The sequence below is a fragment of the Dromaius novaehollandiae genome, chromosome 20, assembly GCF_036370855.1.
Source record: "Dromaius novaehollandiae isolate bDroNov1 chromosome 20, bDroNov1.hap1, whole genome shotgun sequence".
Taxonomy (NCBI): Eukaryota; Metazoa; Chordata; class Aves; order Casuariiformes; family Dromaiidae; genus Dromaius; species Dromaius novaehollandiae.
In genome coordinates this window covers 7,850,273-7,877,659 of record NC_088117.1, presented here as the reverse complement: position 1 = coordinate 7,877,659, position 27,387 = coordinate 7,850,273, and the positions used below count along the sequence as shown (strand labels likewise).

The window sequence follows — 27,387 nt, the reverse complement described above, 5'->3', positions numbered from 1 at the left end:
TGGCTTTCCCCGGGGGGAGAAAGGAGCCCGGGGCGCCACGGCCGCGCCACGAGCCGGGCAGAGGCGAGCCCGGGGGCGGCTCCACGGCCGCAGCGACACCGCCGGGCCCGGCCCCGCCTCGGGGCGCGGCGGCGGCGGCGCTGCCCGCCCTTCCGGGCCGGCGGGCGCCATGGGGGCCGGCGGGCTGCGGGTGCGGGCGGCGCACACGGCCCTCAGCGCGGCCTTGGCGCTGGGGCTGCTGCTGCACCGCACAGGTGAGGCCGCGCCGCCCGCCCCGCTGAGGCGACGCCGCGGCGGCCCCCTGCCCCCGTGAGGCGCCGCGAACGGGCGGCTCCAACGGCCGCGTTGCGTAACGCGCCGCCGAGCAGGCGGCGGGGGGAAGCGGCGGGCAGGGGAGGGGGAAGCACCGCCGGGGCCGGGGAAGCACCGCCGGGGGCCGGGGAGGCTGCGAGCGGAGCTCTCGGGAGCGATACCGACTCGGAGCACGGTACCTCCCCGCTTTACAAACCTCGGGTGGGAACCGGTACTAAACGACAGCGTTAATTCCCTTTACGGCCGGGCTGCGCAGATGCTCCCCAGACCCAAAGCTGCGCAACCCCTTCGTTCAGGGCGCAGAGAAAATCCCTGACGGTTTTGCAAGGAATTACCGCTCTCCTGTTGTTTGGGGGGTACCTTTCAGATCTGCGAAGGCAAGAGGAGCGTGGCGAGCTGCTGCAGCCGGTGGTCTTTGTCCTGCTGGTTCTGTGCTCCGTCCTGCTGTACTTTAAGGTGTCCCTCATGGATCCGGGTTTTGTTAGGTCTGATGAGGAAGTACAGGTAAATCATTTAATGAATGAAAGTGCTGGGGCTATCAAATCTATTTCTTTTTTTTCTTTTGCTTTTTCCCTACCGTGCTAGATAAGAACAGCCTGAAACAGTTTCTGTTGCATTTGGCATCAAGGAAACATGCACAGACCTTTGCAGATTAGGCCTAAGTCTCTGATCCCTACTCAGCAAAAACAGTAGTGATCACCCAGACTAAGTGCATCTTTAAGAGCACACTGCCTTTGTAAACGTGCTGCACCACCTCCATGCAGGTCATCACCTGCCTCGGAGGCTGCAGCACCCCGTGTAACGCGCACAGGCCTTGCTGTGTGCTAACTGTGCTAACTGGTACAAGTACAAAAAGAACTGAATTGAACAGCAAGCTTGGAAAGAAGTACCCTTGGCAGCTCCATTTATCGAGCTGTTTATAGATCTGTTGCCCTCTCAGAGGACAGACACACAGCGAGTAACAGCGAGGTAAATAGAGGTGCAAAGTTACATAACTGACAGGTAGCCTACGCCAGGTTCGCTGCCTTACTGATTGTACGGGACAAAAGCAAGTATGCATTATCATTTTTAATCTACCAGTAAATGTGTGGATTATGAATAAGTAGCACTGCTTTTACTGAAAGGACATCATTACTGTGTTTGGAAGCAGAGTCTAATCTTGCTTATTAACATCCCAGAATGTAGTTTGGGGGTCCAGGTGGTATCTTACCAACAATTATTTCTGCCTGAACACAGACATTCCTTTGAATGGTTACAGTAACCTGTTCTCTCTGGATATACCTTAACTATCTGCAGTGGAGTTTCATGGACCAGTACTTACACAGCAGCATCTGTACTTCTCCAGGAATTATTCCTCATGGTAGAGATAACAAGCACTGTATATTCATGAAGTAAAAGGATCCAGACAGCTCAGTCACGTCAAATGGGCTAATAGCTGCCGTTCCTTCAGACAGCAGCACATGAAACATCCTTAGTCGCTCCCTCTGTCTTTTTTGGTAGGCAGGAAAAAGCGAAGAACAAAGCATGGTGACACCCGCCGTTCCAAGCAATATTAAGATGCGGCGTTGTGGCTACTGCATGGTGAAGGTAGGTATTCATAACACTGTAGAAGGGAAGGGGATGGCTGATTTAAAAGTCTGTTTTCCTTTGACAACACCTTTGTACAACTGGTGTTGCCTGTGTTTTCTTGCTCAGCCACTGCTCCTCACTGTTCTGTGGTTTGGAGGCATGGCAGATCTGATTAATTCTGTCACAGCATCACATTCTTGCTGAAAAACTCACAGCAAAAGCAAATACAGTTAGTAAATTGATTTCATGTACAATCCTGAACTGAAAAGTGATCCGGATGGATTGTGTAACTAAGGATGTAATGATGGAAATTGGCATGTACGCTAATGTTCCAAGGTTGAAAAAAGTTCCTGCTGGCTTAAAGAAACAAGGATCTGCTTTTGCTCTACTCCACCATGGGAAAGTTATATTTTACATTCTTATCGCCATGCCAGTCAGACCTTCCTGTATTGTCAAAAAAGCTTATCTTAAAATTATTTTGATAGGGAGTCACAAAGGCAGCTGAGCACAACATATAACAACCGGTAGCAGCTGTAAGCTTGTTTGGAAGCCTAGAAACAAAAAAACATTGACCTGAGTTGTAAAACATAGCATGAAGAAAAAAAATCAGAGCAATTAAATTAGTTCTTCAAAGAGATTGCCTAAAGCCTAGAAATGCCTATTTTCAAAGTGCTCCTTATCAGTTTAATAAAATCCAGTATTATCCCAGCTTCCATGAATTCCTGAAGAATACCTGCCAAAAGAAATCAGCTTGTTGCAAGAGGATAAGCTGGCTTCAGGGAACAAATCCTAGGAGGCACATCCACATGACTTTCCTCAGCCATATCTTTCATCTTCTCTGCCCTGGTACTTGAGCTGCTTTCCTGCCCAAGTGCCTTGTGCTCATACAGAAGCAGAGAGGCTTCCCTCCTCTATGCAGTCCCCTAAAGACATCCTATCCCTGCATACACATTCAATAGCAGTGGTCCTAGTTTTTCACTTCAACTCTCTGCTCATGCCTTCCTGAATAGCTACAGCCTATTTGAATGAACTGATGATTGGCTGTATCTCCCTACTTTGCACACTGGGTTTCCCCTATAGGTAGATAATAAAGAACACGTATAGGTGCAGGAGTGTCATTTAATTTGAATCTTACCCCTTTTGGATCTGTAGCAGGAGATCATGATTCTCTTTACTTGTCTTATTAATGTTTATGTTGTACCTTAATCTCAAGAGGGAGTGCTTTTGGGATCGCCTTGCTGTGGAGGAGGACAATTTTGGATGATGCTCTTTTCTGCGAAAGAGGAAACTGAACATGAATGGACTATTGGCAGTGTTTTGTTTCTTCTGCAGCAACCAATGCGAGCCAGGCACTGCCAGCTGTGCCAACACTGCGTTCGGCGTTATGACCATCACTGTCCCTGGATTGAGAACTGTGTAGGAGAGAAGAATCACCCTCTCTTCATAGTTTACTTGAGCGTGCAGCTTGTAGTTCTGCTGTGGGCTTGGTATATTGCTTGGTAAGTCGCAGAGGCAGCAGTTTTACTACTCCTTTTGATGCTCCTACAGCCCTACTGAAGGTTTTGTGCAGAAGAGAGCTGTGATTGGATTAGCCTTCCATCTTCACCTTCTTTTGCATACTGACAATCAGCTCTTCTGAGACCCCTAATCTGCTGAGGAATAATGTAGACAGAGCCCCTTCTCCTTAAAGAGGCAGCTGATCCATAATTAGTTAATCAGAATCTGATAATTTGGGTTGTGCTGCTTACTTTGCTTTAAGCTTAACAGAACTATTAGCCTAATGAATTTTGCTTCACTTACTGTAATACAGTCTTCATTCACAAACTGAAGTATTGGAAACTCCAAGTGGGTTTCAGCTGTACACCTGTTCAGGACCAGAATTAACTAAAGATTATTACTGTATCTCAGTTAGGAGAACCAGCATCTTAAACTTTTTAGATTAAGTCACCGCTGCTGCAGTCTCTTAAGAGTTTATAGCATATTAACGTCTTTGTAGTGTATCAGAAGTTTACTGTTTGTGAATCAAACTTAAATGTGCCATCAAGTTTGTTTGGCCTATGTAACTTAGTTTTACATCTTTAACCTCAAGCACGTTTCTCTTTGAATTGAAAGGTCGGGCCTCTACTTTGAACAGTCCTGGGACTGGCTGCAGCACAACATTTTCCTCATTGTGTCCTTCCTCCTGATAGTCATATTCACCATTTTTGTCCTGTTGCTGCTTATTTCACACCTCTATCTGGTCTCATGCAACACCACCAGCTGGGAATTCATGTCACATCATCGCATCTCCTACCTGAAACAGTCTGACTTGGAGAATCCCTTTGACCAAGGGGTAATCCTCAACCTTTGGAGATTCTTCTGTTCGTGCCACCTCACTGCATGGGAGAAAATCTACTTTCACAGGAATAGTGAACCTGTCTAGTCACAGTAGGACCTACTTAGTAAAGTGCCAACACACCTGCAGGTTGCTGGATGAAGTTTTACTAACACAATTGCTGCTGTTTCCTTGCATGGAACTTCAGCATACAATGAACTGTGCAACTTGTTCCACAGCCTGCTCATCCGTAAAAGCAAATTACATTTCAAGAAGGATAGTCAGGGTTATTCTTTATATATGAATAGCACTGTTAAAGGGGAGACATTGGTTCTGGGAAGGCCATATTTTTTGAACTGAGCAAAAGTATCTCTTTAAACTTGCTTTCTTTTGTTAACTGCATCCAGATCTCTCCAGAAGAAATGCAAGAGTAGTGTGAAAAGGTATGTGCACTTCTGCTCCCTAAAGTTTCCCTTTTGTATTGCTGCTAGGAAACAGCAGCTGTTACAGACAAGTGAGCCAGAATCAGTATAATTCAATATAATATAATGTGGCCTTTCTTCAACATAGTTCTCACCTTGAGAACCACTGTGCCTTCTCAGTAGTGTTGGACAAACAATAGAAAGTTTGAGTAAATATATGGATAGTCAAAAGCAAGTTTCATTTTGACTACATGCTTAAATCTCATGCTTGTCACAAAGACTTGAGGTTTAATAGTGTTAATGTGCAGGAGAAACAGCTGTAAGGCACAAAATTCAGCTGAGATAATTAGCCTAATACTTTGTGATGCCTTGACTCACTTCGTAACAGCAGCATCAACTTAAAGAAAAAAAAATGTACACAGTCCAGATACTATTTTGAATGCATTTGGTTAAGAATGATGCCATTCACTTCTTATTGGACACAAAAGCAGTACTTGCCTACCAAGTTATTTCTGCAGACAGCTTCATGCCTCAGCCTTTACTGTAGCTTTTGGGGAAAGAGCCTTTACTTAATTTATTATATATATACACAGGAAAAATACTAAACTAATAGTAGAGGAGGTTACTTCTTGCCTGGCTCAAATAACACTAGTGGCAATACTGCTACCTCTACATATTAGTAAAATTTTAACAAAAGAATACAAAGTTTCAATGTAAGAGGAAAGATTCTAGGTCCTGTTTATTTCTATGGCATTAGGGGGTGCCAGGAGCTTTTTAGGATAGCAGCAAGATTACTTGTTTTCCATTGTAATAGGTCATACTTCAGGTTTCCATGAAGGACTACAAGGAAGGTTGGGATAAGCACCTCTCAGCTTTAAAAGCAGAAAAGCCTGGGGTGTGAATTTTAGCCCCAACTTTTTTTCAATTAAAAAAAAGTCTGTTAAAGTTATTTTGTGCCTTAATTTCCTTAACTCAGGAGTTAACACCAAATCAGGAGCGCATCTGAAGCTGGTAGGATGCACTCAGGGTTTAAGGTTGATGAGCACTCAGGTAAAGGAAGTGCAGAGTCACTGATACAACACTGTAGTCCAAAAGCAGCTTAAAAACAGCTGAAGGATCCCTTTTTTTGGCCAGTTCCAGAAAGAGTTTATTATCTGTGTCCAGTCTGGTTTGTTCAGGGCAGAAGCTCTTATCAGAGGGCTATCAGAATATTAAGAGTTGTTTTCATAATAATGATGTACAATCCCTAAAGGATTGTGTAATTTATTCATATCAGTGTGACATCTACCAAAGTATGGCTCATGTGCAACTTAGCAATTTCTGGTTCTTCAGTTATCAGCCAAATAATACTCAAAACACACACTACTGCTCTGTTTGGTAATTCTTTTTTAAATGCATGTGGATGGTAAATTACAGTCTTTTTACTCTATTATAAACTATTAAAAGATTAAATACACCTTTTGTGGTTCTTTATGCCTTTTGAACCCCAAGTTATAGGCTTCACCTGTGCTAACAACTCACTGTGCTGCTTACTTACTCTACAGTAGCTCTGACCTTAGAAGAGCCACAAGACAGCACTGTAGGGACCAAAAACAAACCAACCATTACTATTTAAACAAAGGTAAGGAAGATGTGTATCTTTCCTTAAATGGGCCATTACGCTACAAGGCAGAGGTGGGAGGTTGAAAGGATAGTGGAATTTTCAGAAGCTTGGCTCTGACAATAGTAAAACTAGTGTATAACAAAAATAATTCACACTGAACCTCACATATACTCTTACTGCTCTTACCTCTCTGAATCCTGAAGCATTTAGACCAGCCTTGATTTAAGGAGGGCTACTCACTGGCTGCACCCCAGCCTTATCTCCAGAAATAGCACAATTGTGATAGTTCAGCTTCTGTCTACCTCTGTTGAAGATAAACCAAAGAGTAACAGCTATAGGTACCTAGTTGTTTTCAGTGGGATATTTCCTTTCTAGATACCCTTCCCTTTTTTTGCCCTACAAGCTAATATAATGAATAGAAGAAGAAAATGCATCTTACCAAGTGTTAACTACGCATGATAGGTTACCAGACAAATGAAATCAACTTAAGCTTATTAATTTTCCAATATTAAAATTGTCATTATATTAGCTATTCCCAAAAAGATACAAGATATATGCGTAGATAAAAACATCAAAGAGAAAACTTGGCTGCAATCATTTGGATGTGATAGGTGATCACACGCAATATGTACACAGACAACTGGAATGAGAAAGAAGAAAGGAAGAAAGAAAATACTACCATGACATTTACACAGAAAAATAAAATCCTTTTCTATAGAGCAGAACATGCTTAACCCTGATCTGAAACACATTCAGCTAACACCAAGGAGATGAATAGCTGTGACTTCATTATAAGGAAAACTATCTTTATTTTCAAAGAAAAAAAAGCATGTGCAAAGCTGTGGGGTTTTTATGTCATTAAAAACAACAGCTAAGATTGAGCATCATCAAATAAGTAGAAGTCTTTTGCCTTAAGATAATTCATTTGGATCATTATCAAACCCAAACCTCATTATCTTGGTTGTATTCAAATCCATTCCTTCTCTTGCATACATACCTATGAATAGGAATGGGTAAAAAAAACATTACAAAGAGGGAACATTGCATATCTCTTCTAGAAAACAGGCAGGATATACTCATTCCCCCTGCTATTATGCGACTTAAAACAGCTATGCCACTTACTGAGGCTCTTTGCAAAGAGTAACCTGGGATGCAGAGAAGATTTGATTTCATTAAGTCCAGTTTAAATTCCAAATTTCCGTATCTATTCAATGGCAGCAGATAACACACCCATTCAAAAATGGACTACTACTTAAGGTAATTCACATCCAGTATCCCTCCAAAAGCTGAGACTGAAAAAAAAGCACGGTAGAACAACTCAGCTTGTAAGAAACTGTCTTCCTAGGGTCATCAGCACTACCAGTTCTGTGAATTCTTCTGATTTTCCATTGCCCATGTCAAGTTGTCTTTACAAACTCTCATGATGGTAACAACTTGTTCAGATTTCTCACAGCACAGCAGTCAAACCTCTAAAAGGTGCGTGGAGACAAAGTCAAAATCCTTGAAGATAGCCTGCTCCTTACGGGTTAGGAGAGCAACCTCCTCTGGAGGAGTCAGAATTGGCTTTTGCGATGTAAACTCTTCATCAAAGTTGCTAATGTCAGTTAGAGCTCTTAAAGTGGGCACAAAAGGGGGCTTCAGTTTCCTGGCAAACAAGGCATCCCAATCAATTTCCTGTAAAGAACAAAGTGAACAGGCCAGACTGACACTAAGATTATTTATGAAATGTGAGATAGAAAGTAAGAGGAAGGATTGCAGCCTGCCTCCAGATCATTTGCAACAAGCCTAATTTCCATTAAGAGAAAGGGAAAAAAAGGGAGGGGGGCAAAACAAACAGCAAAGTTGGTGTAGGCCAGGTAATATAAAGATTCTACATAGCTTAAGGCTATGCATCAGAACATACTACAGCTCAAACTATGTTCAGCAGGGACAAAACTAAACTGCAGCCATAACCAGGCATATCAGTAGACTTACCCAGCAATTTGTACCAGCATTAGACTTCTTTGTTTACTCCAGTGCAAAGTCAGCCAGATGCTGTGAGGCTAATAACTTCTAACAACATCTTTGCCTAGACAGCCATGCACCCTTGAACCAAAGCAAATGAGTCTTTAACCTCAATTTCTCTTATGATTCATGTATATCCTGCAAATGCAGATGCCATTAAATAGAGTAACTTGCAATCACTGTCATCACCAGACAGCATCTTTGACTGCTGCAGTTTGATCTAAAAAGGGGTATTTGCTAATGGCTCAGAAGGCAGGTGTATTTACACATAGAAGTAGCACAACTGGAAATAACAAACTGGTCCTGGAAGCTTACAGATCCCAGAGAACACACTCGGGGGATGTAATTTCCAACATGACTTGAAACACTTATTCCTGACTAGAGCAACAAGGTGCAAGAGAAGCTGCCATTAAGATCTCACTGATAACTAACGAAAATTTGCCTCAATACCAACAGAAAACAAATCACTCTCAGCTCAAATACAAGAGCTGAGGGGGAAGGATAAACAGAACTCCTACCTTAAAAAAAGCCTGGATTTTAATCTCTTCTGCATCTCTTTCCCCCGCTCCCAGTCTACGCTCTGGACATTTCCGAAGCAGCTGCAAGAAAAATCAGTCCAAAATTAAACAACTGGAACAAGGATGGGCAGAAATAATGCTCCAGAGAGAAAAATAAAAGGAGATGGGAGCCTTCAGTATCTTGCCATACTCCCTTTGCAGCAAGGTTGTAAACTGCTAGTAATAGCTCAGACATAGATCCTTGCATACAGCTTGCTAATATCAATAAGATAGCTGCTATAAACTGCATGTAGCATCTCATCTTAATCATGCACACATGATGAATGGATCACATTTAAAAACTGATCAAACCATCTCCATCAAATTACTCTGACATTCCTGCCCTTCAATCAATGCTTCTCCAATTCAGAATTAGCAGCAATAGGTCTCAGTAAGAAGCCTGCTTAGTCATCCTTAGCTAGAAGAGTAGCATTTGTGTAGAAAGAAAAAAGAAGGGAAAACAACTATACGTGTAAATCTTAAATGTTTCCTTAGGCTGTGTAGGCAGCTCCACATTACACACACAAATGCTATCTGGCCCAAACAATATCCCTCTGGATCTACTTATGATAAATGCAAATTTCTCAAGATCCTGGAGAGCCCCCAGCCCATTACCTTGCGGATTATAGAAAGTGCCTCAGTGGAAAGGAATCGCGGATACCGGACTTCATCATTGACAATACTGTCAAAGACTTCTTCCTCATCATCTCCAGGGAACGGTGACTGCAATTGTGACATTTTATTATTTAACCCACATAGCACCTGTTTCTTACTATAAAACAGAGACGAGAATAGGAGAAAGCTGTAGGGATTAGCTAGTGTTTGACAGGCAACGTGAATGAGAAAAACGTGATAGAAATACTAAATGTTAATAACAAAAAGGTCAAGGGTAAGATTGGGGGTATCAGACTGCTAGAGCTGTTTTCAAAGAAACACAGAGGCAATTAGAAGACACATGGTTTGAATGCACAAGGAACTCCCAAACATGCCTCAAGTTATTTTAAACACCTGAATGGCTGTTGGCCCCTTTCACCAAAATTTTACCTCATGCAGTGGGGTACAATTTTCCCCAAGACTGCTTGGTGAGACCCCATTAGAGAAAGGTGGTCTTACCTCACCAACAAGCATCTCATAAATGAGTACACCCAATCCCCACCAGTCTACTGCCCGGGTGTACGAAACATCTGTCAGGACTTCTGGAGCCAGGAATTCAGGAGTGCCACAGAAGGTGTTTGTATGGTCTCCAAAACCCATTCCTGAGGGGGGAGGGGGGAAACGTTGTAAAACCCAGCACACACATTCTAAATGGATCACACGCAGTCCTACCCTTTGAAAGCCATATTGATAAATTAACGTCCTTAACTGTGCAAGAGCTCTCATCTGTGCTTGTAAATGCCATTTTGGATGAATGGAGCCTGAGGCTCCCAACAACAACTTTGAGTCTCAGCTTAGAAAACTCAAAGTAATAAATATACAGACAATGCTTAAAAAAAGCAGCAAAAAAATGAGGAAGCTTCCTGGAGACCCCACTGCTCACTCAGGAACACATCTTGTACTACTCTATATCCTGGCTCCCTTGGGCAAACAAGTATACCGTAAACTCCTTGATAAGTTTCCTGAAGAGCAGAGGACAAAATAGTCTTTCCCAGTTCATTATGGCCAGACAGATAAGATTTCTTTAGATGAGAATAAACACAACAGTTAAACAGAGCCACCTCAGTATTTGTATTTGCAAACACATTACCAGAGTGCAGATCCTAAACTTCATCCTGATGGCTCAACTTCAACTTCACCAGAATGCCTCACCTTCTTTACACAGTCCAAAATCTGCAATCTTCACAAAACCTTCAGCATCTAAAAGTAGATTATCCAATTTCAGATCCCTACAGGCAAAGGAAGGGAAAGAAAACAGTGGATGAAGTCTGAGGATTGCCGTACAACAGCTTTTTTCAAGATGCAGAAACTAGATGTTAGTAAAGAGAATAAAGTTAATTAAATAATATTTGAATGATTCCCCCCAGAGGCTATTTTACTGACATTTTCCTCTTAATGAAAGGCTCACAAAGCAGCTTAGAGCTGGGTAGGGCTAATTCATCTGCTAAAAGGGCATCCCACAACAACAGGAAAATTACTCAACTGTCTCAACAGAAAAGAAAGCAATGACTTACAGGTGCCCCCCAGAATGTATTGACATGTCACAGAAGACGAATCACCTGCAATATGTCAGATGAATATCTCCTAGATGACTTTCTTTACCGTAGGTAACGAAGACATGAAGGATGAACATGCACTGATAGCAACAGGAGATAGGGAAAATAAAAATAGACAGAAGGATCAGAAACTCCAGCAAGATAGCGAGCTCCAGACATGTAGCTACAGGAAAAATAAACTTTCAGGTTGCTGAAATGTCTTGTACTTGATTCTTTGCTGCATTACCTATAAATAATTTTCTTTCCATGCAAGAACTGGAGCCCCAAGACTACGCAGGCTGTATAAAACCTAAAAAAGAGGAATAGTTATCAGGAAAGATATATGAGAATGAAGTTAAAAATTTACAGTGCCTGGAAACTAGACTAACTCTAACTCACCGTGCCATATGCTCCGGAAAGATATCTTCATGTATGCGCATCATAAGATCACCACCTGGGGTATATTCCATCACAAAACAAGCATGATGAGGTGTCTGAAAACAGGCAAACATATTCACAAGGAACGGATGATCAGAAGAATTGACCACTTCAAAGATTCGCTTCTCACAGTTCAAGCTGTCAGGATTCAAAGAACAAAAATGTCAATGTTAAAGCTTGGTAGAAAGCTCTGTTTTGAGAAAGACAGAATGAAGGAGGAAATCTTTACACCTTACGCTGCAGAAATAAAAAAAAGTGGTCTTATACAAATATTTATCTTACATGCTTCCAGTCCTTGAGTTTTAGTCTGTTCTTCAGGTGAGTATTATTCCACCAGAAGCTAGGAAGCAGCACTGTTATAAGCTTCCTGCTATTTCTGACTTTAGTTTTAAGGCCACTCATAACCTTAATAGTACCAAGACTAGTAGGTGGCATACCTACTACCAGTTGACTACAGGTGTGATACTGCAGTGTGTGGCAATAGTATCATCTCTAAACAAAGCTCACCTATCAATTTCATCTCTGTTAATAATATCTTTTTTCTTCAAGGCTTTGATAGCATACAGCTTCCCAGTTGCTTTGTATTGGGCCAGCAGCACCTGAAAGATAACAGAAATGCTGTATTCGAAACAATTCCGTTATTTCCTTATTGGATTACTGTGACCCCCATTGTCACAAACTACTTCCATCCACTCCAGACAGTCATTCTCAAAATCAAGCTCAAGCCACTCCAAAGATGGAGCACTTCTTTTCTACTCCTTGTGCTGCAGCAGTCCAGAAGGATGCCACCATACATTACATTCTTTTCAGAAACAGCAGTATCATAACTGGCCCAGTGCTTTGAGAGCACCTCAGAGCTCTTGCAGCAAGCAGCTATGCATGCAGTTTTTAGCAATGAAGCAATTCCACCAGTGATTGCAGTTTATAATGAAAGGAAGGGTAGGCTTTATGATGGGCTTTATGAAATGATTTTTTTCAGTCCCCAGAGAGTTCTATCCAGGATTTGAAGCCAAAAATCCTCAGCAGTTTTGACTGTTGACAGGAGCATTGACTGCTTCTGTGGTTGGGTTAGGTTTGTTCTGAATATCTGCATTGCAACAAACCTCTTGGTACTACGCTGGTATTCAGACTCTGAGACAGAAGCCCATCTTCACACCCACACTCCTACCACCCTCCTCCACAGAGCCTGCATTTCTACCCTACCTTCCCAAAGTGTCCGCGTCCCAGCATGGCAATACAGTGAAAATCCTCAAGCTGAACTTCCCTTTTCCTGCAGGCAAACAGAAAAAATGCTAAGCCAATACCAAAAGATGCAGAAACAGGTACCAAAGGAGCATGTATTTGTGACAGGAGGAGAAACTCTGTATAGCAAGTGGGCAAAGCGAAGAGCTGCCTCAGCCACTCCTCTCCTAGGCTTAAATGCTGCAAAGTTAGGCTTGCTGCTGCTGCTCTGCCACTGAGGAAGGGAGCAGGGAACCATAAGTTGAGGAAACTGCTCCCAGCAGTAACAGTGTCTGCCTTCCAGCCTTACTGGCAACAGGAGCAACAATTCTGCCTCTCCAACACTCACACTCTGTTACTTCCCATCCTTGGGGTAGTAAAATTCAGTTTTGCCTACACTCCTCTCAGCAGGCTCAACAGCAATTGTGATAATCAGACATGAGTATGTACATACCAACTGCCAGTAGGACACAGGGATACTGAGACAGGAAGCTCTCAAAGAGGAATTGGAAATGAAACCGGGAAAAACAACGGACATAAAATGTTGCTAGGAAAAAAAAATGTAGCTGAATAAAAAGATGCTATAGAATGTTATGTCAGCCACAAGGTGTTACCAAGGAAACTCAAGCTGCAGAGTTACTCGGAAAGAATAATAAAAAAGCAACTAAAAGCTTTAGTCCAGGATCATCTTTAAAAGGGAGCAAATGTTCCATACTCCTCTGGTGAGTGAAATGAAGGACTCTGTATGTACTCCCTCCTAAGTATTCTCAGAGAGAAGGTAGATAGGTGCCTGACTGCATCTTCGCTACAGATTTTTGAAGATGGGACTCCTCAAAAATGATGATGACCTTATGAACGTAATTCTATGATCCCGCATATGAAGTATTTAAACCATGCGAACAGCTTAGATAAATTTTGTTATGTGTGCTTTTTCAGTCAGTATTTGTTCACTCTTTTTCTTTCTTTCTTTTTTTTTTTTTTTTTTTTTATTTTTTTTTTTTACTTGCCCTGTTTTAGGCATATTTACAACTGTGTATCCTTGTTGTACATATGTTATAACATGTATACATGTACATATACTTGCCCTGTTTTAGGCGTATTTACTACTGTGTATCCTTGTGGTATACCTGTTATATATAACTGCCATAGACTATAAACAACTTTGTTTTATGCCTCCCTGTGTAATGAAAGACAATGCATCTTTGCATGCCAATAGAAACAGAAGAGTGTAAAGAGTACCAAAAGTGTTTTTGAATTATTCTACTTCAAATTCAGACATGTCTAAATTTGCAACACCAGAAAACTTCCAACACTTAAACATGAGGAACCACTTGAAGACAGTTGAGTGACTTTACCTTCTACTGAAGTCACCTGTTACACTGTACTGTACAGTCTATTGGAAGGGTAAGTATTGGGGTTAATAAGCAGGTAAGGCACAGCAGACATTTGGACAAGTACAGTGCAGACTTTCCCTGGTACTGTCTACACTTGGCACTAAGAGTCTGCTGCCGAGAATCCAAAGTATATCTTTTGCACAAATTTAGACTGCACGCTCAAATATTTCAGCCCGGTGCCTCTTTAATTTGTGACCCAAGACAGCCCATGCTGGCCACCATTACCTTAGAGATGCCTGGACTGGAAATCCTGTTAGAGCAGAGTTGCAATACTTCTCCTCAACATGCAGCCTCTTCAGACACTAGGAACCGAGAGAAAGTTACCGTACGTCATTCTCTGGAATCACCAAATCAGATCTGAACACCCACATCCTAACTTCTTCCTGTGGCCCAATCCAGCATGGCCACAGTCCTTGCTATGGTGCAATTAGCCATCACCTCTGTTGGGAGAGGAGCAGCATGAAAACAGATCATCTATGACCACATAAGACTATTCCCACACACCAGTGAATTGTCTGAACCATAATAATAGTATTCTCATACCTATTTTGCTTCTCCGGGAAAGGCAACTTATAATAGCTTAAAATATAGATAGATAGATAGATAGATATAAAAAATCCATTATCCATTTTATATACATACATAAATATATATACACACATATATATATGGATGCAGTACTTTCCTGCAGACTCTGTGCCAAAATAGCTCATTGGACTCTGAATCTCTGAAATTAAATCATCTAATAAGGAGGTACCGGCCTGAAGTATAGCTAACTTCTCCAGTATTTCTCCAAAATTTCTCCAAAAAAGTAAGAACTATGGACCCTTGGAAAAAAAAAAAAGAAGAAAAAACTCCCTATTGACCCAGATGATTACCGGAGAGTCTGCAGGAGATGGTGCTGATTCTTTGGAGTTGGCCATCAGAAAAAGGCGTGGAGGCTTGGGTGGAGCTTCATCATCAAACGTAAGCTTAGCCACAGGAAAGTCACTGCATTTATAAGACAAAATTTAAGGAGATTGCCTTGGAGCACAACATTGTACACAGGCGCAAATGTATCACTGGAAGCTATATAACAAAATTCAGTTCATTCCAACACACTGGACAAGAGGACTCAATTCATACCACAAGTCTATGAAGTATCAAAAAGAAATATGCTCCTCTGAATGAATGAAAAGAAAATGAGCCATTAAGCTGTTGATGGTTAGACTCATATTCCAACACTAGACCTCTGATGCTATGAAATTAATGCTAGATAAGAACTTAGAAATAAGCGATTCTCTGATCAAGAATTTAAAACAAACCTGGATTCTAATAGCATCACAGCAGTTGACTTGATCTTTTTTTCTTTTCAAGATCTTGTGGATCAGTGGGAATAGTCTCTTCTAGAGAATGACTAATTCTCCAAGAACTAATTTCAAGAATTTTAAAGAAACTTATTTAGAGCATTTTCTTCTATAGAATATTTAAAAGCTTATTTATGTAACTTTTGAATGACAGATTAGGCTCACGGTTGGGGTACATGTAACCCCATGAAAGAAGAATGTTTTTACCGTAACAATCACATTGTGACCTTGCATACAGTTCAATTACTATGCAGGTAAAGACACTGAATGAGTGGAATTTTCCTTCCCTTACAGTGCAGAACTAGAACATCTTTCTGTGTATACAAAACAACTTTTGAGAATCCGCTTTAGTTTCTTCTTTATCGTGGCATTTACTTATCACCACTTTTATGCCCACAGCTCTTACTGCAGAGGATAAGAAAGCTGCTGAGGTTCCCTGGTCTGAAATACACTGCTCAGCAGGATAGCAATTCTGGAAATCAGTCCAACTGCTAAGAGTCAACCAGAACTAGCCATGCAGTAACGAACATCCCACTAAACCCACATAATTTCAGGCAGCATTGCCTTTCCTTAAAATTAGGAATTAAATTCCACAAATAAAATTTTCGCATCAAGATCTTCCACCACTTTAACAAGCTGCAACTGTATTTTAAGATCTATTCTATGCCCATTCCAGATTGTCATCTAGCAATAATCAGAACAGGACTTACCTAGTCAGTTTGGACACTGAATCAATATGACTTTGCAGAGGAACTGGAGAGAAGTCTGTATGAACAGGATCATGAAGTGAGGGGCTCAGACTGCTCATGGAACTACATGGAGGGAGAAAACTCATCATCAGGCGACCCCAAGCTGCAACATTTATGTTCATTTGAGAAGCTCGGAGAAATTCTTTCCCTGGAAGAGTCAGCGTCCAAACACCAGTGAGGTTAACAACACACAAACTACAATCCCATGAATTGTTAAATTACCTTTTTCACCCAAATACCCATGAGTTACTCAAAAAGGCAACCCACCCTAGGGAAAACAGGCTTTCTTTTGGAGAAGAACATTTTATAGTGATAGGTGAAATAGTAGATCTCTTCCATCAAGTTTGGCTCCCTATAACGTCATAACATAATCCTCAAGTAAAGGCTACATAAAATATTTTTAAAAAATTTATTTTAACCAAATTTTCTTCTATTTCTACACTGCACTTTAATCATGCAGCCTGTTAACTGAAAGTTTCTGAAAACATCTCACAAACACTAACACATATGTGATCTTTTAATTATTTTTACCACCTCTTGAAGAATACAGATATAGAATTTAGTTTATCCCCACTGCCAAGAGTCCTCAGTATATAAAGTCTTACCTTATCTAGACTAACAGGAAAAAATGTGCTGACAAGAACAAGTACACAAGTTATTCAAGACCCTGAGCTATTAATCTGACTGAGATGCCAACTCTAAAGCTTTGACAGACAATCAGCAGCCTGTTCTTGCTACAGTCTTCTATAATTCAGAGTTTTCCAGAAAATCCTTCAATACCTGTTCCTCCATCAGTAGCAGCATTGCTGATTAAGTTAGCAATATCCAATACTCAAGCTGTGCTAAGAAGTCTGTTAAAAAGCTAGTAATTATATCTTCCTGACACTGTTAATTATGAATAGAAATACTGCTGCAATATCACATTACATACCATACTGCGGCCAGGCTGCCTGCACTTCTTGTGACAGAACAAACTTCCACATTCTAATAAAGCCCACCTACTCACACACAATAATCAGCAAGCATTTTAATGTGTCTCACAAATGTAACGAGAGGGGAATGCATGCCAGCCTGTTACTGCAAACCTTAGCCCTCAACCCACTCACCCTTGCTAGTAGGCAGTCAGGTCTCCAGCAGCTTACCTTTCTGTTTGGGGAAAATGCGTTTCTGTCGCTGCAGCTTGGGCCTTCTCTCAATGACAGGATTACAGAACATCACCTGTCAGAGGAGTAAAGGGGATTTGTCAGGATGCTTCATTTATCCTGTGCGCACAAACTTGCACACGTGCCTGCCCTCTCATTGAACTCTCCATTCATATGTTTGGTAAGTAAGGAGTCACCCCTGCAGACAGACTCCAGACCGTGTTATTCTAGCTTCACCCTCTAAACATCTGTTATTGCAACTGTGATTTTAGATGCTGGAATTTTCTGCTACCCAAAATGCATAAAATCTAAAAAATGAAGAGTAATTCATATCTCAAAGTTATACTAATTCCCAAAGCCATGCATAAAGAAATGCTGTATAATGCAGCCATTTGTAGGGTAAGAAGCAGTTAGCCCATTGTAAATAAATAAATTAATTAATTAAAAAGAGCAAATTGGAAGTATGAAGTCAAGATCCTACTTCTGGAAAGGTGACCAGAAACTTTTACCACAACACAAAGGAGAAAGTAGTGATGCTTTTAAGGGATTATGTGGATGATCTCTTCATTGATGATACTTCAAGCTCTTTATTATTAGCCTCGAAGATTACAAAATAAGCATACCCAGAGGGAATCTGGATCTTTGATTCCACAGTCTGTGTAATTCAAATATGACCATTAAGCCATATGTTTAATTAAAGCATCACCAATGACTCATAATGAAAGCAAATAAAAAACAGCGGATTCTACAGAGCACCCATGTAATTACAGAGCAGCTCTGAAGAGTCACTGCAGGCTATGGCATGTGTACATCCTATTATATCATGTTGCTCCTTGTTCCTATATGTGATATTGAACCCAATTCTAAAGGCTGTCAGGTGCCCAGTCTTAAAGGTTGTCAGGTGCCCAATTCTGCCCTTCCAGATTATTGCTCCTTCCACTCCTTGTATCCCGGGCTGATCAGCTACTTTCAGGGTATGAGGCACCCTAAACAGACAGGCTTCTCTGAAAAAGAAACAAAACTGAAACCTGTACCTCCGCAAAAAGCACTCCTTGGGGTTCAAGGGAGAGGCACATCCCATGGCGTTCATTATCAAGGAAATCATCCAAACGTAAGAACTTCACTGCACAAAGTTCTCTCCAATCCCTCCAATAAACTGCAATTTCTAGCTCGCGAGACTGGGGAGGAAAAGAAAAGGAGAGAAGGAAAAAAAAAAAAAAAAAGCAGCGGTCATATCCTGCCCCATGCTCTGGACGTGAGGCACACAGACACAGCTTTTCCCCAAGCAACTTTCAGAACAGACCTTCATTTTACCCTGTAAAAATTCACTAGACAGTAATGTAAACAGTAAAGTAAGACAGTAAAGTAACTAGACAGTATGCAAGGAAAGACTTCTTTAATCCTTCTGTTTCCCCACTTTTTCTGATCTTTTCAGACCTTCCCAGCTACAGACCCTTTTGGAGATGGCTGTCCTTGCTCCTCATTTCAGAAATCCCTGTGAGAGCCATTTTGCTGGTGAGATGAAATAAAGCTGCTCGGATAGGGAGAGAGGGACAACAGATGCTGTTCAGGCTGAAGCTCTGCCAGAGATGCACTGCCTTAGGGGAATGAGAATGATAACTGGCACATAAAAGGGTACGGGGACAGCGCCAACACAGAGTTGAATCAAATGGAATGGCAACTAAATGAGCAAACCAAGCAAGGTGAAACAGAAAAACAAATACAACACAGCGGAATCTAAGGCAGTCTTACCCGGTCCAACTCAATAACAAAGCTCTGGTCCCATGCCTGGTTATTAACTGGTCCCCAGTTTGTTTGACCGACCACTTTATTGTCCACTTTGAGCACAGCGAGGACCTCATCTGGACAAAGGAGAGGACATAGGTTATCAGAGTTCTAGGAGGATTAGGTATAGTGTGATTCATTCTCTCAAGTTTGCAGAAAACAGATTTCTCATAATTACACTCATATCAGGCTAACGTAGTATTCACATGAGACCCTGTGCCCCAAAACACCACTCACAATTCAGAGAATCCCATACTCACTGCATAGCTCTTCATTCCGCAGGTACTTTCCTGCAACGCTACGGCTGTGGATACCCAGGCCAACTCGTGTTCGGGTAAGGGACCTCAGATCACTTGGGCTGCCACGTATGGGAGAAGAACTAGCCATTCGGGAACGTCCTGGAACATTTTCCAATAGATTCTGACACCCCATCAGTCTCACTTCCAGTGTACCTGAGGAATTTCATCAGAGCAAAGAATGTTATTCCTAAAAAGGCAAAGCAATTCCAGTCAGCCTGTCCTCACAGAGGGCAAAGAGCTTCTCAGGTTCATGATTTCTTGGTTAGTAGCTCAAATCTATCCCAAACTATTAATAGTCTGCAAAACCATACCATTGGAAAGCTTTTACTGGCCTAGAAGAAATAAATCCCGTTCCTAGAAAAAACATCCATATGAAAAGAGGCATCACAATAATAAGAAGAAATGCAGCCCATTCTTTTCAAAATCCTCCCCACAACAACATGCCATGCAGGATTTAGGTACCTGTAAGAGCTGTAGGTTTGATGACTGAAGTAGGTTGGATGCTGCCATGCTGAGCTCCCAGGGAGGAAGTATTTACTAGTTCCTGCTTGATGAGTGCTCGCTTTGGGTGATCAGGAGAAAGCTCACTAAGCTGATGTTCCAAGGACAAGCGCAGCAGATCAATCTTCTGAGAGGACTCTTGCAAGCGACCTTGAGCCTAGCAATATGAAGTAGAACAGAGAGCAGGCAGAAATTTTGAATGAACAGCCCTGGTACTATTATTTATTTATTTTAAATGAACTTCATGAACTACTAGAGCCAGCCTCAACAAAAAGACTAGCTAATATCTTACTAATGGAGAATAAGAGGGAATATTTTCCCATAGATCCTAAAACACCATCAGGCTCACTTCCAAAGTTCCTGAGGAATTTCACCAAAGCAAGGAACATTATCCGTAGAAGGGAAAGTGATCCCAATCAGTGGGTCCTCACAGATGGCCGGGAACTTCCCAGATTCATAACTTAATGGCTATCTCTACTCATTCATCCTAAATCACTAATGTTGAGGAATGAACCAGCCCTCTTTAGAGGGTCTGAACAAGTGCTTACCTCAGCCAAAAACTTGCGATCCTGCACCCGACTCCCTCCAAGGATCTTCAGCACATTTTTTGCCCCCTCAGCTACAGCAGCTTCAATGCGCAGGTGATGTCTCAGCTCCTCAATGCGCAGTTCCAAAGCACTGATGGTGGTCCCCATCCTCACTGGCCATTTTGGAGATAAAACATGACAAGGATGCAAACTGATCAAGTATTCGGGATCCTGAGGCTTTGGCCACATCTGTGCTGAGGTGTATCGGTTAATTAAAACACCCTACCTGCTGGATCCACTGCATCTTCTATCCCTCCTGCTGACTGAGACACCTTCACAATGTGCATGCGAATTATTTCAATCTTTGTCTTGCTGTCCTGAAGCATCTGCTGAGCTGTAGCCAGCAGCTTCCTCTCCTGCCAAAAAAAAGAACATATGGAAGGAGAGGACCATGCCCATTAAAAAATGGATTACGGTGATGTGTTCAGAGATGAGGATGAGGTGGTATCTGAAAGAAGGGTCATAAATGATTGTGATATATCATACATAAGCAGTTCTGTAAAGGAAACATTGCTAAGGACCAAGGACTAAGACACCTACCTCCATCTATAGAGGGAAAGGACAGGTCAAGGAGTCTTTGTTGGACTATGACACCAAGGGAAAATGGTGAGTTGCTAGGGACAGGGTCTGCCTTGCAGATATGTCCAGTTAATACCAAATCTCGCAGTCACTGAGACTTGTGGCTCACTGGTCAATTGTGCTTACAGAGTTGTGTGAGCAGAGGTTTGGAACAAATCAAAATATTACAGCCCTCTACACTGCTGGTCTTATTGAATTAAGCTTCATAAAAAGCTTGGATTTTTTTTAATTATCCTTTTGATTTTTAAATATGATTATGCCAAACTTGGTAAGTGGGATGAATAAGAAATTGGTAAATCCCTGAAGATCTCTCTCACATAAAGAGATACTGCTTGCTGTGTTCTATCCTAAACTACCTAGTCATATCAAAATATCACGCCAACTCAGTGTACAACACCAGTGCTTTCGTACCTTCTTTTCTGATGTCAGTGATTGAACACACTTCTTACGCTGCCCTCGCTATCTTCTCAGGCTTGAAACAGTTTCTCTAGAGATAGTAGTTCTGTCATGTCAATTCCTATGAGATACTTTTCTCCAGCTGAAATCTGCCTCTAATCTAGAGTCACTATGAACATTAAGGTGAGATGCATTAACACTTCTAGGGTGGCATTCAGTCAACTAAGTTAGGCATCTAGACTAAAGTAGTCATGTAGAGCCTGGTGCTAGCAGGGAGAGGTAGGTCTTTCCAAACGACCATTCATCTCCGAGAACGACAGGACAAGCTACTCTTTGCAGGTGCCTACCACTTTTCACTGAAACTACAGAAGGAGCTTAGACAACTAACATTAAACAACATGATTCCCACCTCCATGATTAATACCACTAAGCAATGCTCAAGAGCAGAAGCACAATGGTATCTGCCATGTCGGAACCACTAAAAGGGTCAAAACTGACAGATTACACTAGTCTGTCCAATCTAATAACCCTTCTCTGACAGTGATCACCACCAGATACTTCAGAAAAAGGCACACAACCACATCACAGGCAGAAGTGGAATAAACCACTCTTCCAGAAAAGCCTTCTCCTAACATCCAGTAGTTAGAGATTGACGCATGAAATATGCGCCATCCAATTCCTTTTTGATTCCCACTAAACTCTTGAAATCTGTTAACATGTTGCAATAAGTCTAATGCACATTCAGGGTATCAGTTGTCCCATGGAGCAATATGACATGCTGTCACAGTGCTGAACACCAAAATGCAAAGCTCAGATTCAGTCAAGTAGACTTCACAAATGGATTTCTTTCACATCCCAATTACCAGACAGAGCTTGTGTGTGGACTTTGAACACAAATCGTGTTCCAGGAATCCTTATTCCCACAAGGTTCTTTATTCCTTCTTACCTTGGATGTTGCATTTGAATACAGCTGGATCATGTTCTCAGCTCCTTGTTTCACTTTCATTTCAACGTGCAGCTGCCTTTTCAGAGCTTCAATCTTCCTTGCCATGGGGTGTGGGTTCCTTTCCCAGAGACAAGGGTCTGGAGACAAAGAGCCATCTGTGCAACAATACCATCAACATCATTAGTCATCTTTTCCCATGTCATCTCACTCAGTTATGGATGAGTCAATCTATAAAAGAAGGTTAGGCTATAAAAGAAGATATAAAAAGATCTCAACTACAAAACTAGCTGCAAAATACTATTTCAAATGAAGCTCAAGCTCAGACCTGTAAGTATTTCCAAGTTTATTGATGACCCAGTATTAACAAGCACTCTTCCAATTTTATACTCATTCATCCCACAAGGTACTTGGAATGTAAGAGATCTAAATAGAGTTTCTGGGCAGCTGAACATCCATCTACAGCCTGCTCCTGAACATCATCCATGCCCAGCACTCTCAGCTGGTCCTCTGCCCACACTGATCTCATGTTGCCTCCTTTCACCTTGATTGCCCCAATCCTAACTTTTTACTGCACAGCTAATTTCATCAGCTGAGTATCCACAGGAGAAACTCCCACTACTCATGAGCCCTCAACAGGAGGGGAGGAAAAAAAAAATCAGTGCTGAAGCTATCTAACCAGATTTTCCTGTCAATCATGACCCAAAACCTACCTGTCTTACTCTCCTCCTTTTCTGTTATTACAATCCTTGCATTAAGTTCCTGAAGTTCCCAGTGCAGTTGCTCCAGTTTCCGGTTGGAGGATTTCAGAACATGCTCTATATGCACAAGATTCTTCTTATCTGTTGTCACTTTGCGCAGGTTTTCCGCTCCCTCTTTAATTTTCAGTTCCTTCTGAATAGCTCGACGAATTAGTTCCTTCTCACCCTCCAGTTTTTGCTGGAAGCTTGGATCCATCAAGTTCACCCCACTGCCCAGCTGCAAGAGACAGCTGCCCTGCAATCAGGCAGTATTGGGCAAGAGGATTACAGAGACAACACCATTCAACAATGAAGATACAGAAATACACCCATAATATTCTACCCCTTCTTTTCATTTAGAAAATGGTTCGTACAAATTCTGAAGCCAATCCTTTCACCAGTTTTTGAACAAGACAAGACCTAGATTTAAATTCCAAAATCTGAATGCAGCTTTGATCTTAACCTGACTTAATTTTGTTTCAAACCATAATGAAGACAAATTGTCTCTGAACTTGCCTTCTTGTTATTTAATGTCTATATACAGCTATGTCACTCAAGTATCAAAAGCCAGTTGTTATTTGCCCTTGTCCTGATCAACAGTAAGTTTTCCTGGTATTATGTAGTAGATACAGATTTTTACCTGAACATGTCTTGACACTGACTCTCCAAAGACACCAACCAACTAACCAGTTAATGCATGGTTGTGACATCCGTAAAATGCTCTCTCTCTCAGCTGTTACTCTGAAGAAGAAAAATGCAAAACCTACATCTGTTTTTACAACTGGGCAAGCAAGAGAGTCAGCTTTACTTTCAGCTGCATCCAAAAAGGTAACCACAGACTGTTGTTCCAGTGCCTACTCTACCTGTGATTTACATGTGGTAAGACTTCTTTAAAACGTTGATTATTCTGAGTTGCATTAGCAGCATTCAGGCTGGTTCTTGGCTTTGTTTTATATAATAGTACTTGTTCTGGTGAAACATGCCTCAGCAATAGCTCTGGACAGAGATGCTCTGTTTACAGACTCTGAGCATACATAGCATAGGCAGTAGCAGCACAGGTATATCTCACCGACCAAACACGCACTGAACTCAGACAGGGGCCGGGAAAGCTTTATCCTTGAAGATGCTACCTAACAGTGGAACAAATAGATCCAAGCAAGTGCTTATGCTTTTCTCTTAAACAGGAGGAGTGGCTTTAAGGCATCCACAGCAGTTATTATATTAACAGCTTAATGTTAATTACCCCTCATATTCTCCACTTAAATGCAAAAGAAAGGGTAGCAGAGTCAAGCTCCACTACACTAACTGACTTAATATCAAACAGCATGTCAGTGACTAAAGATAGAACTCAGGAATCCTGACTTGCTTTCAGATTCTTTAATCAGTTGACCACATTTCCAACAATAAACCACACTGGTTTTGTATTACTCATATATGTTACTGCTTTTTAAGAATATGCTAGGCATCCAAAGCCCATGCCATTCGCAACATACAGTTATTTAATCATCCTATTGCTGTATTTTGTTAAGCATCTCAGAGATCCAAACAAACTTCCTTGGTCCATTTTTGCTACAATTTCAGTGTAATGACAAAATAATTAAATTAAAGAAGAAGGAAGAAAAAAAAAAACTTATTTTTAAAATTGGCCTAAAACCAAGTTGGGTCTGCAACAGACACACACAATAGCCAAAATAGGAGTTGTTCAGATCGGTAACAAAACAAAAAGCTTCAGACTAACATCCTGATTCCAGGAAGTTCTCGCCCAATTAGTAAAGCCAGGAATTAAGCCAGAGCTTTGAAAAACATCCAAAGTTTCAGGAGGAAGAACTTGACTCATGGAGTTTCTGAGTCACAGGCAACCTTTACTAGCTGTAAGCTGGAGAATCAGAAAGCTCTTTATCCAGTTTGTAGTAAGTGATCAAAAGGAATTTATTTGTAATTCTCATTTAAATAAATATTAGGGAAAGCATACAGATTTGTTTTCTCTCCAACCATGCCAACGGGTGTAAGCAACCCACCTCTGGGCACCAGAACGAGTAGCTAGCAAAAGATTAATGCTGAAAATGGTACTAAATCCACAGACCTGGGTATTGATGCACAAACAGGTACAGACTCAGCAGTTGCCAGATGAATTTTCCCCCACATCACTCTCTGACAACGGCTAGCCTGAACGCCAGTTAATGCACCGTGCTCATTTTCTATATGTATTTAGAATATAACCACAGTACACCTGAGTCTTTCTTCTCCTCCATCCATCAGAGGGTACCACAACACAGACACTCTTTGCACCAGGGAGATAAAAGACTGAGGAAGATGAGAAAGCTGATTTTGCACCACAGTCGATCCATTTTGCAAGCAGATTCAGGAACTCTGGCAGGGCGTTTGGATACTGCAACCGCTGCTCCCAGAGAAGGTCGGTCCCTCAGGGCATGTCTTCAGCGCGGTCCAGAAACACGTTTACAGCTTGCGCAGAAATACCCAAGCTCTCTTAAATTAGCTTGCTGTGGTACTTACTTACACCCAGGGCTCCAGCTAAGCTGACACCGTACTGAAACGCCTAGACTGCTTCCCAGCTCAAGCAGTATCAAAGCCGCGCTCGGGCCTTCGGACCGCAGCCCAGAGAGACCCCGCGCTGTTGCGGCCAGCCCGGCAAGGAGCTTCACCTGCCCAGAGCGGAGCTGGCCTTTACAGCCACACCGGTGACACGCAAATTAATTTGCAAACTGATTTCCCTTGCTGGCAATGATCAGGAAACACTTCAAAAATCCCATCTTTCACATAACTTTTGTGCTGCGGCGACAGAGCCCGAGCGGGGTTCGCTCGCACCACCACATTCACTCTTTAAGAGGAAAACCCACCGCTCGACGCGGGAAAGGGCGTCGGCAGCCCTGGCTGGAGCTGGTGCCCGTTTTTCTTACCAGTTGCTGGCAATTTCGGTACGAGAAAAAGCCACCGAGCTGGGGAGCGTCCGGGGGGCAACCAGCACTGCTTTGTGCCGCGCTCTCCAGCTTTTTCCCCCAGATTAGGCTTGAAATACCTCAAGGAAAGCATCTTCCCTCACTTTGGGGTGCTTATTCCAGAAAGTAACGCCGCTCCCGGCGAGGGGGCTAGCTGCTCCCCGCCACTCAGCCCAAGCAACCCCCCCAACGACCCCTCGGCGCTGGGGAGGGAGCCCGGGGGGGGCGTTTTCCTCAGCGGGCACCGATTTAGCCCAAACACCGCTCCTCTGAGAAAGCGGGAGCGTTTTCGGGGCAGCCCAGCCGCCTCGCGCGGCCCTCCCGCCCCGCCGCCGCCCCGCTCACCTGCGCGCTCCCCGCCGCCATTGCTGCGCGACGCCGCGGGCAACCGGCACTTTTTCAAACTCCGGCCTCGCCGGGCAGCGGCGCGGCGCCGCCAGCGCCCTCTCGCGGGGTCGCAGCCGCCGCGAGTGGGACGGCGCGGCGGGAAGGCGCCCGGGCAGAGCCGCGCTCGGCAGGGCAGGGCAGGGCAGGGCGAGGCGGGCAGCGCCGGACGCTGAGGAGATGGAGGTACCTCCCGCCCCCGAGAGCCAGCGGCTCCCTGCGGGTCGAGCTGCCGCGGGCGCGTCGCTGCCGGTGAGGGAGAGGCTCGGGGGGTCCGTGCCCTCGTACGCGGAAAGCGGGGGTTTGCGCCGAAATCGCAGGGATTTAGGGGGTGACAGAATCTGATCTGCTGGTTTCCTGACGCCCCCTCCAAGCGGGAGCTGGGCACCGTGGTGAAAAAGCCTGGGCCCGGCTTGCTGTGCTGAGAATCGGGTGGTTTTCGGTTTTAGCGCCACAGATCGACCCATAACTTCGAATACCCGTTCGCAGGGGAGACGATTACCACAGCTCTCCTTTAGGTTGGATACTTCCCCGGAAAGGAGGCAAAACTTGCCGCTGGTGCCGTGTCCCAACTGGCTTTTCCTCTGCGACACTCCCCCTCTAGACCCAGGATTAAGATATTGGGCTTCAGCTGCATATTCGAGTTAAAAATAACCCCAAAGCACTGACAGGCTGACAGCAGGCCTACCTAACGCGAGTAAAAAAACCACCACCCGCTGCTGTAATGTCACGGTGTCACGCAGCATTGATATGCGGTGTGTCATAGGCCCGGGGTTTAAAACGGGTGAAGAAGATACTTACTGCTTTTGGATAGTAGAGGCCTCCACTTCTAAGCTCCCTCCTCGGCAGTATTACCTAATGTTACTCGTTATTGCACTCATGTGCTTTTTCTATCCTGGAGCAACATGCAACTTCCGAGTCAGAAAGTAATCTAGAGTTAATAGTATTTGCACATA

At 42.8% G+C, this 27,387-nt stretch overlaps 2 protein-coding genes across 5 annotated transcripts; one reads left to right on the top strand and one right to left on the bottom strand.

Annotated features, from left to right (window-relative positions):
• The first annotated feature begins 103 nt into the window (after window positions 1–103).
• Window positions 104–6,073, top strand: ZDHHC12 (zinc finger DHHC-type palmitoyltransferase 12). Its single transcript, XM_064523734.1, has 5 exons — window positions 104–254; window positions 680–816; window positions 1,813–1,899; window positions 3,214–3,380; window positions 3,994–6,073. Exons 1-5 carry the CDS (start codon window positions 170–172, stop codon window positions 4,301–4,303), a joined length of 786 nt encoding a protein of 261 aa, XP_064379804.1. The 5' UTR covers window positions 104–169; the 3' UTR covers window positions 4,304–6,073.
• On the bottom strand, window positions 3,993–26,598 carry PKN3 (protein kinase N3). Of its 4 annotated transcripts, none has more exons than XR_010392374.1 (23): window positions 26,393–26,598; window positions 23,064–23,320; window positions 22,354–22,508; window positions 20,659–20,788; window positions 20,394–20,545; window positions 19,807–20,002; window positions 19,306–19,497; window positions 19,013–19,122; window positions 18,295–18,438; window positions 17,261–17,336; window positions 16,080–16,266; window positions 14,902–15,013; window positions 14,249–14,325; window positions 12,612–12,678; window positions 11,916–12,007; window positions 11,370–11,546; window positions 11,218–11,280; window positions 10,588–10,664; window positions 9,895–10,037; window positions 9,397–9,504; window positions 8,743–8,823; window positions 7,343–7,894; window positions 3,993–6,524 (listed from the first exon to the last, which is right to left on the bottom strand). XR_010392374.1 is itself a non-coding variant. In XM_026110797.2 (22 exons), exons 1-22 carry the CDS (start codon window positions 26,411–26,413, stop codon window positions 7,682–7,684), a joined length of 2,856 nt encoding a protein of 951 aa, XP_025966582.1. In that variant the 5' UTR covers window positions 26,414–26,597; the 3' UTR covers window positions 7,006–7,681. The 4 variants fall into 4 exon arrangements, 1 of the variants encoding a protein (XP_025966582.1); XR_010392372.1 differs by having other exon boundaries at window positions 23,064–23,346; window positions 26,393–26,597; XR_010392373.1 differs by having other exon boundaries at window positions 23,064–23,328; window positions 26,393–26,597.
• Between the last annotated feature and the right edge of the window lie 789 nt (window positions 26,599–27,387).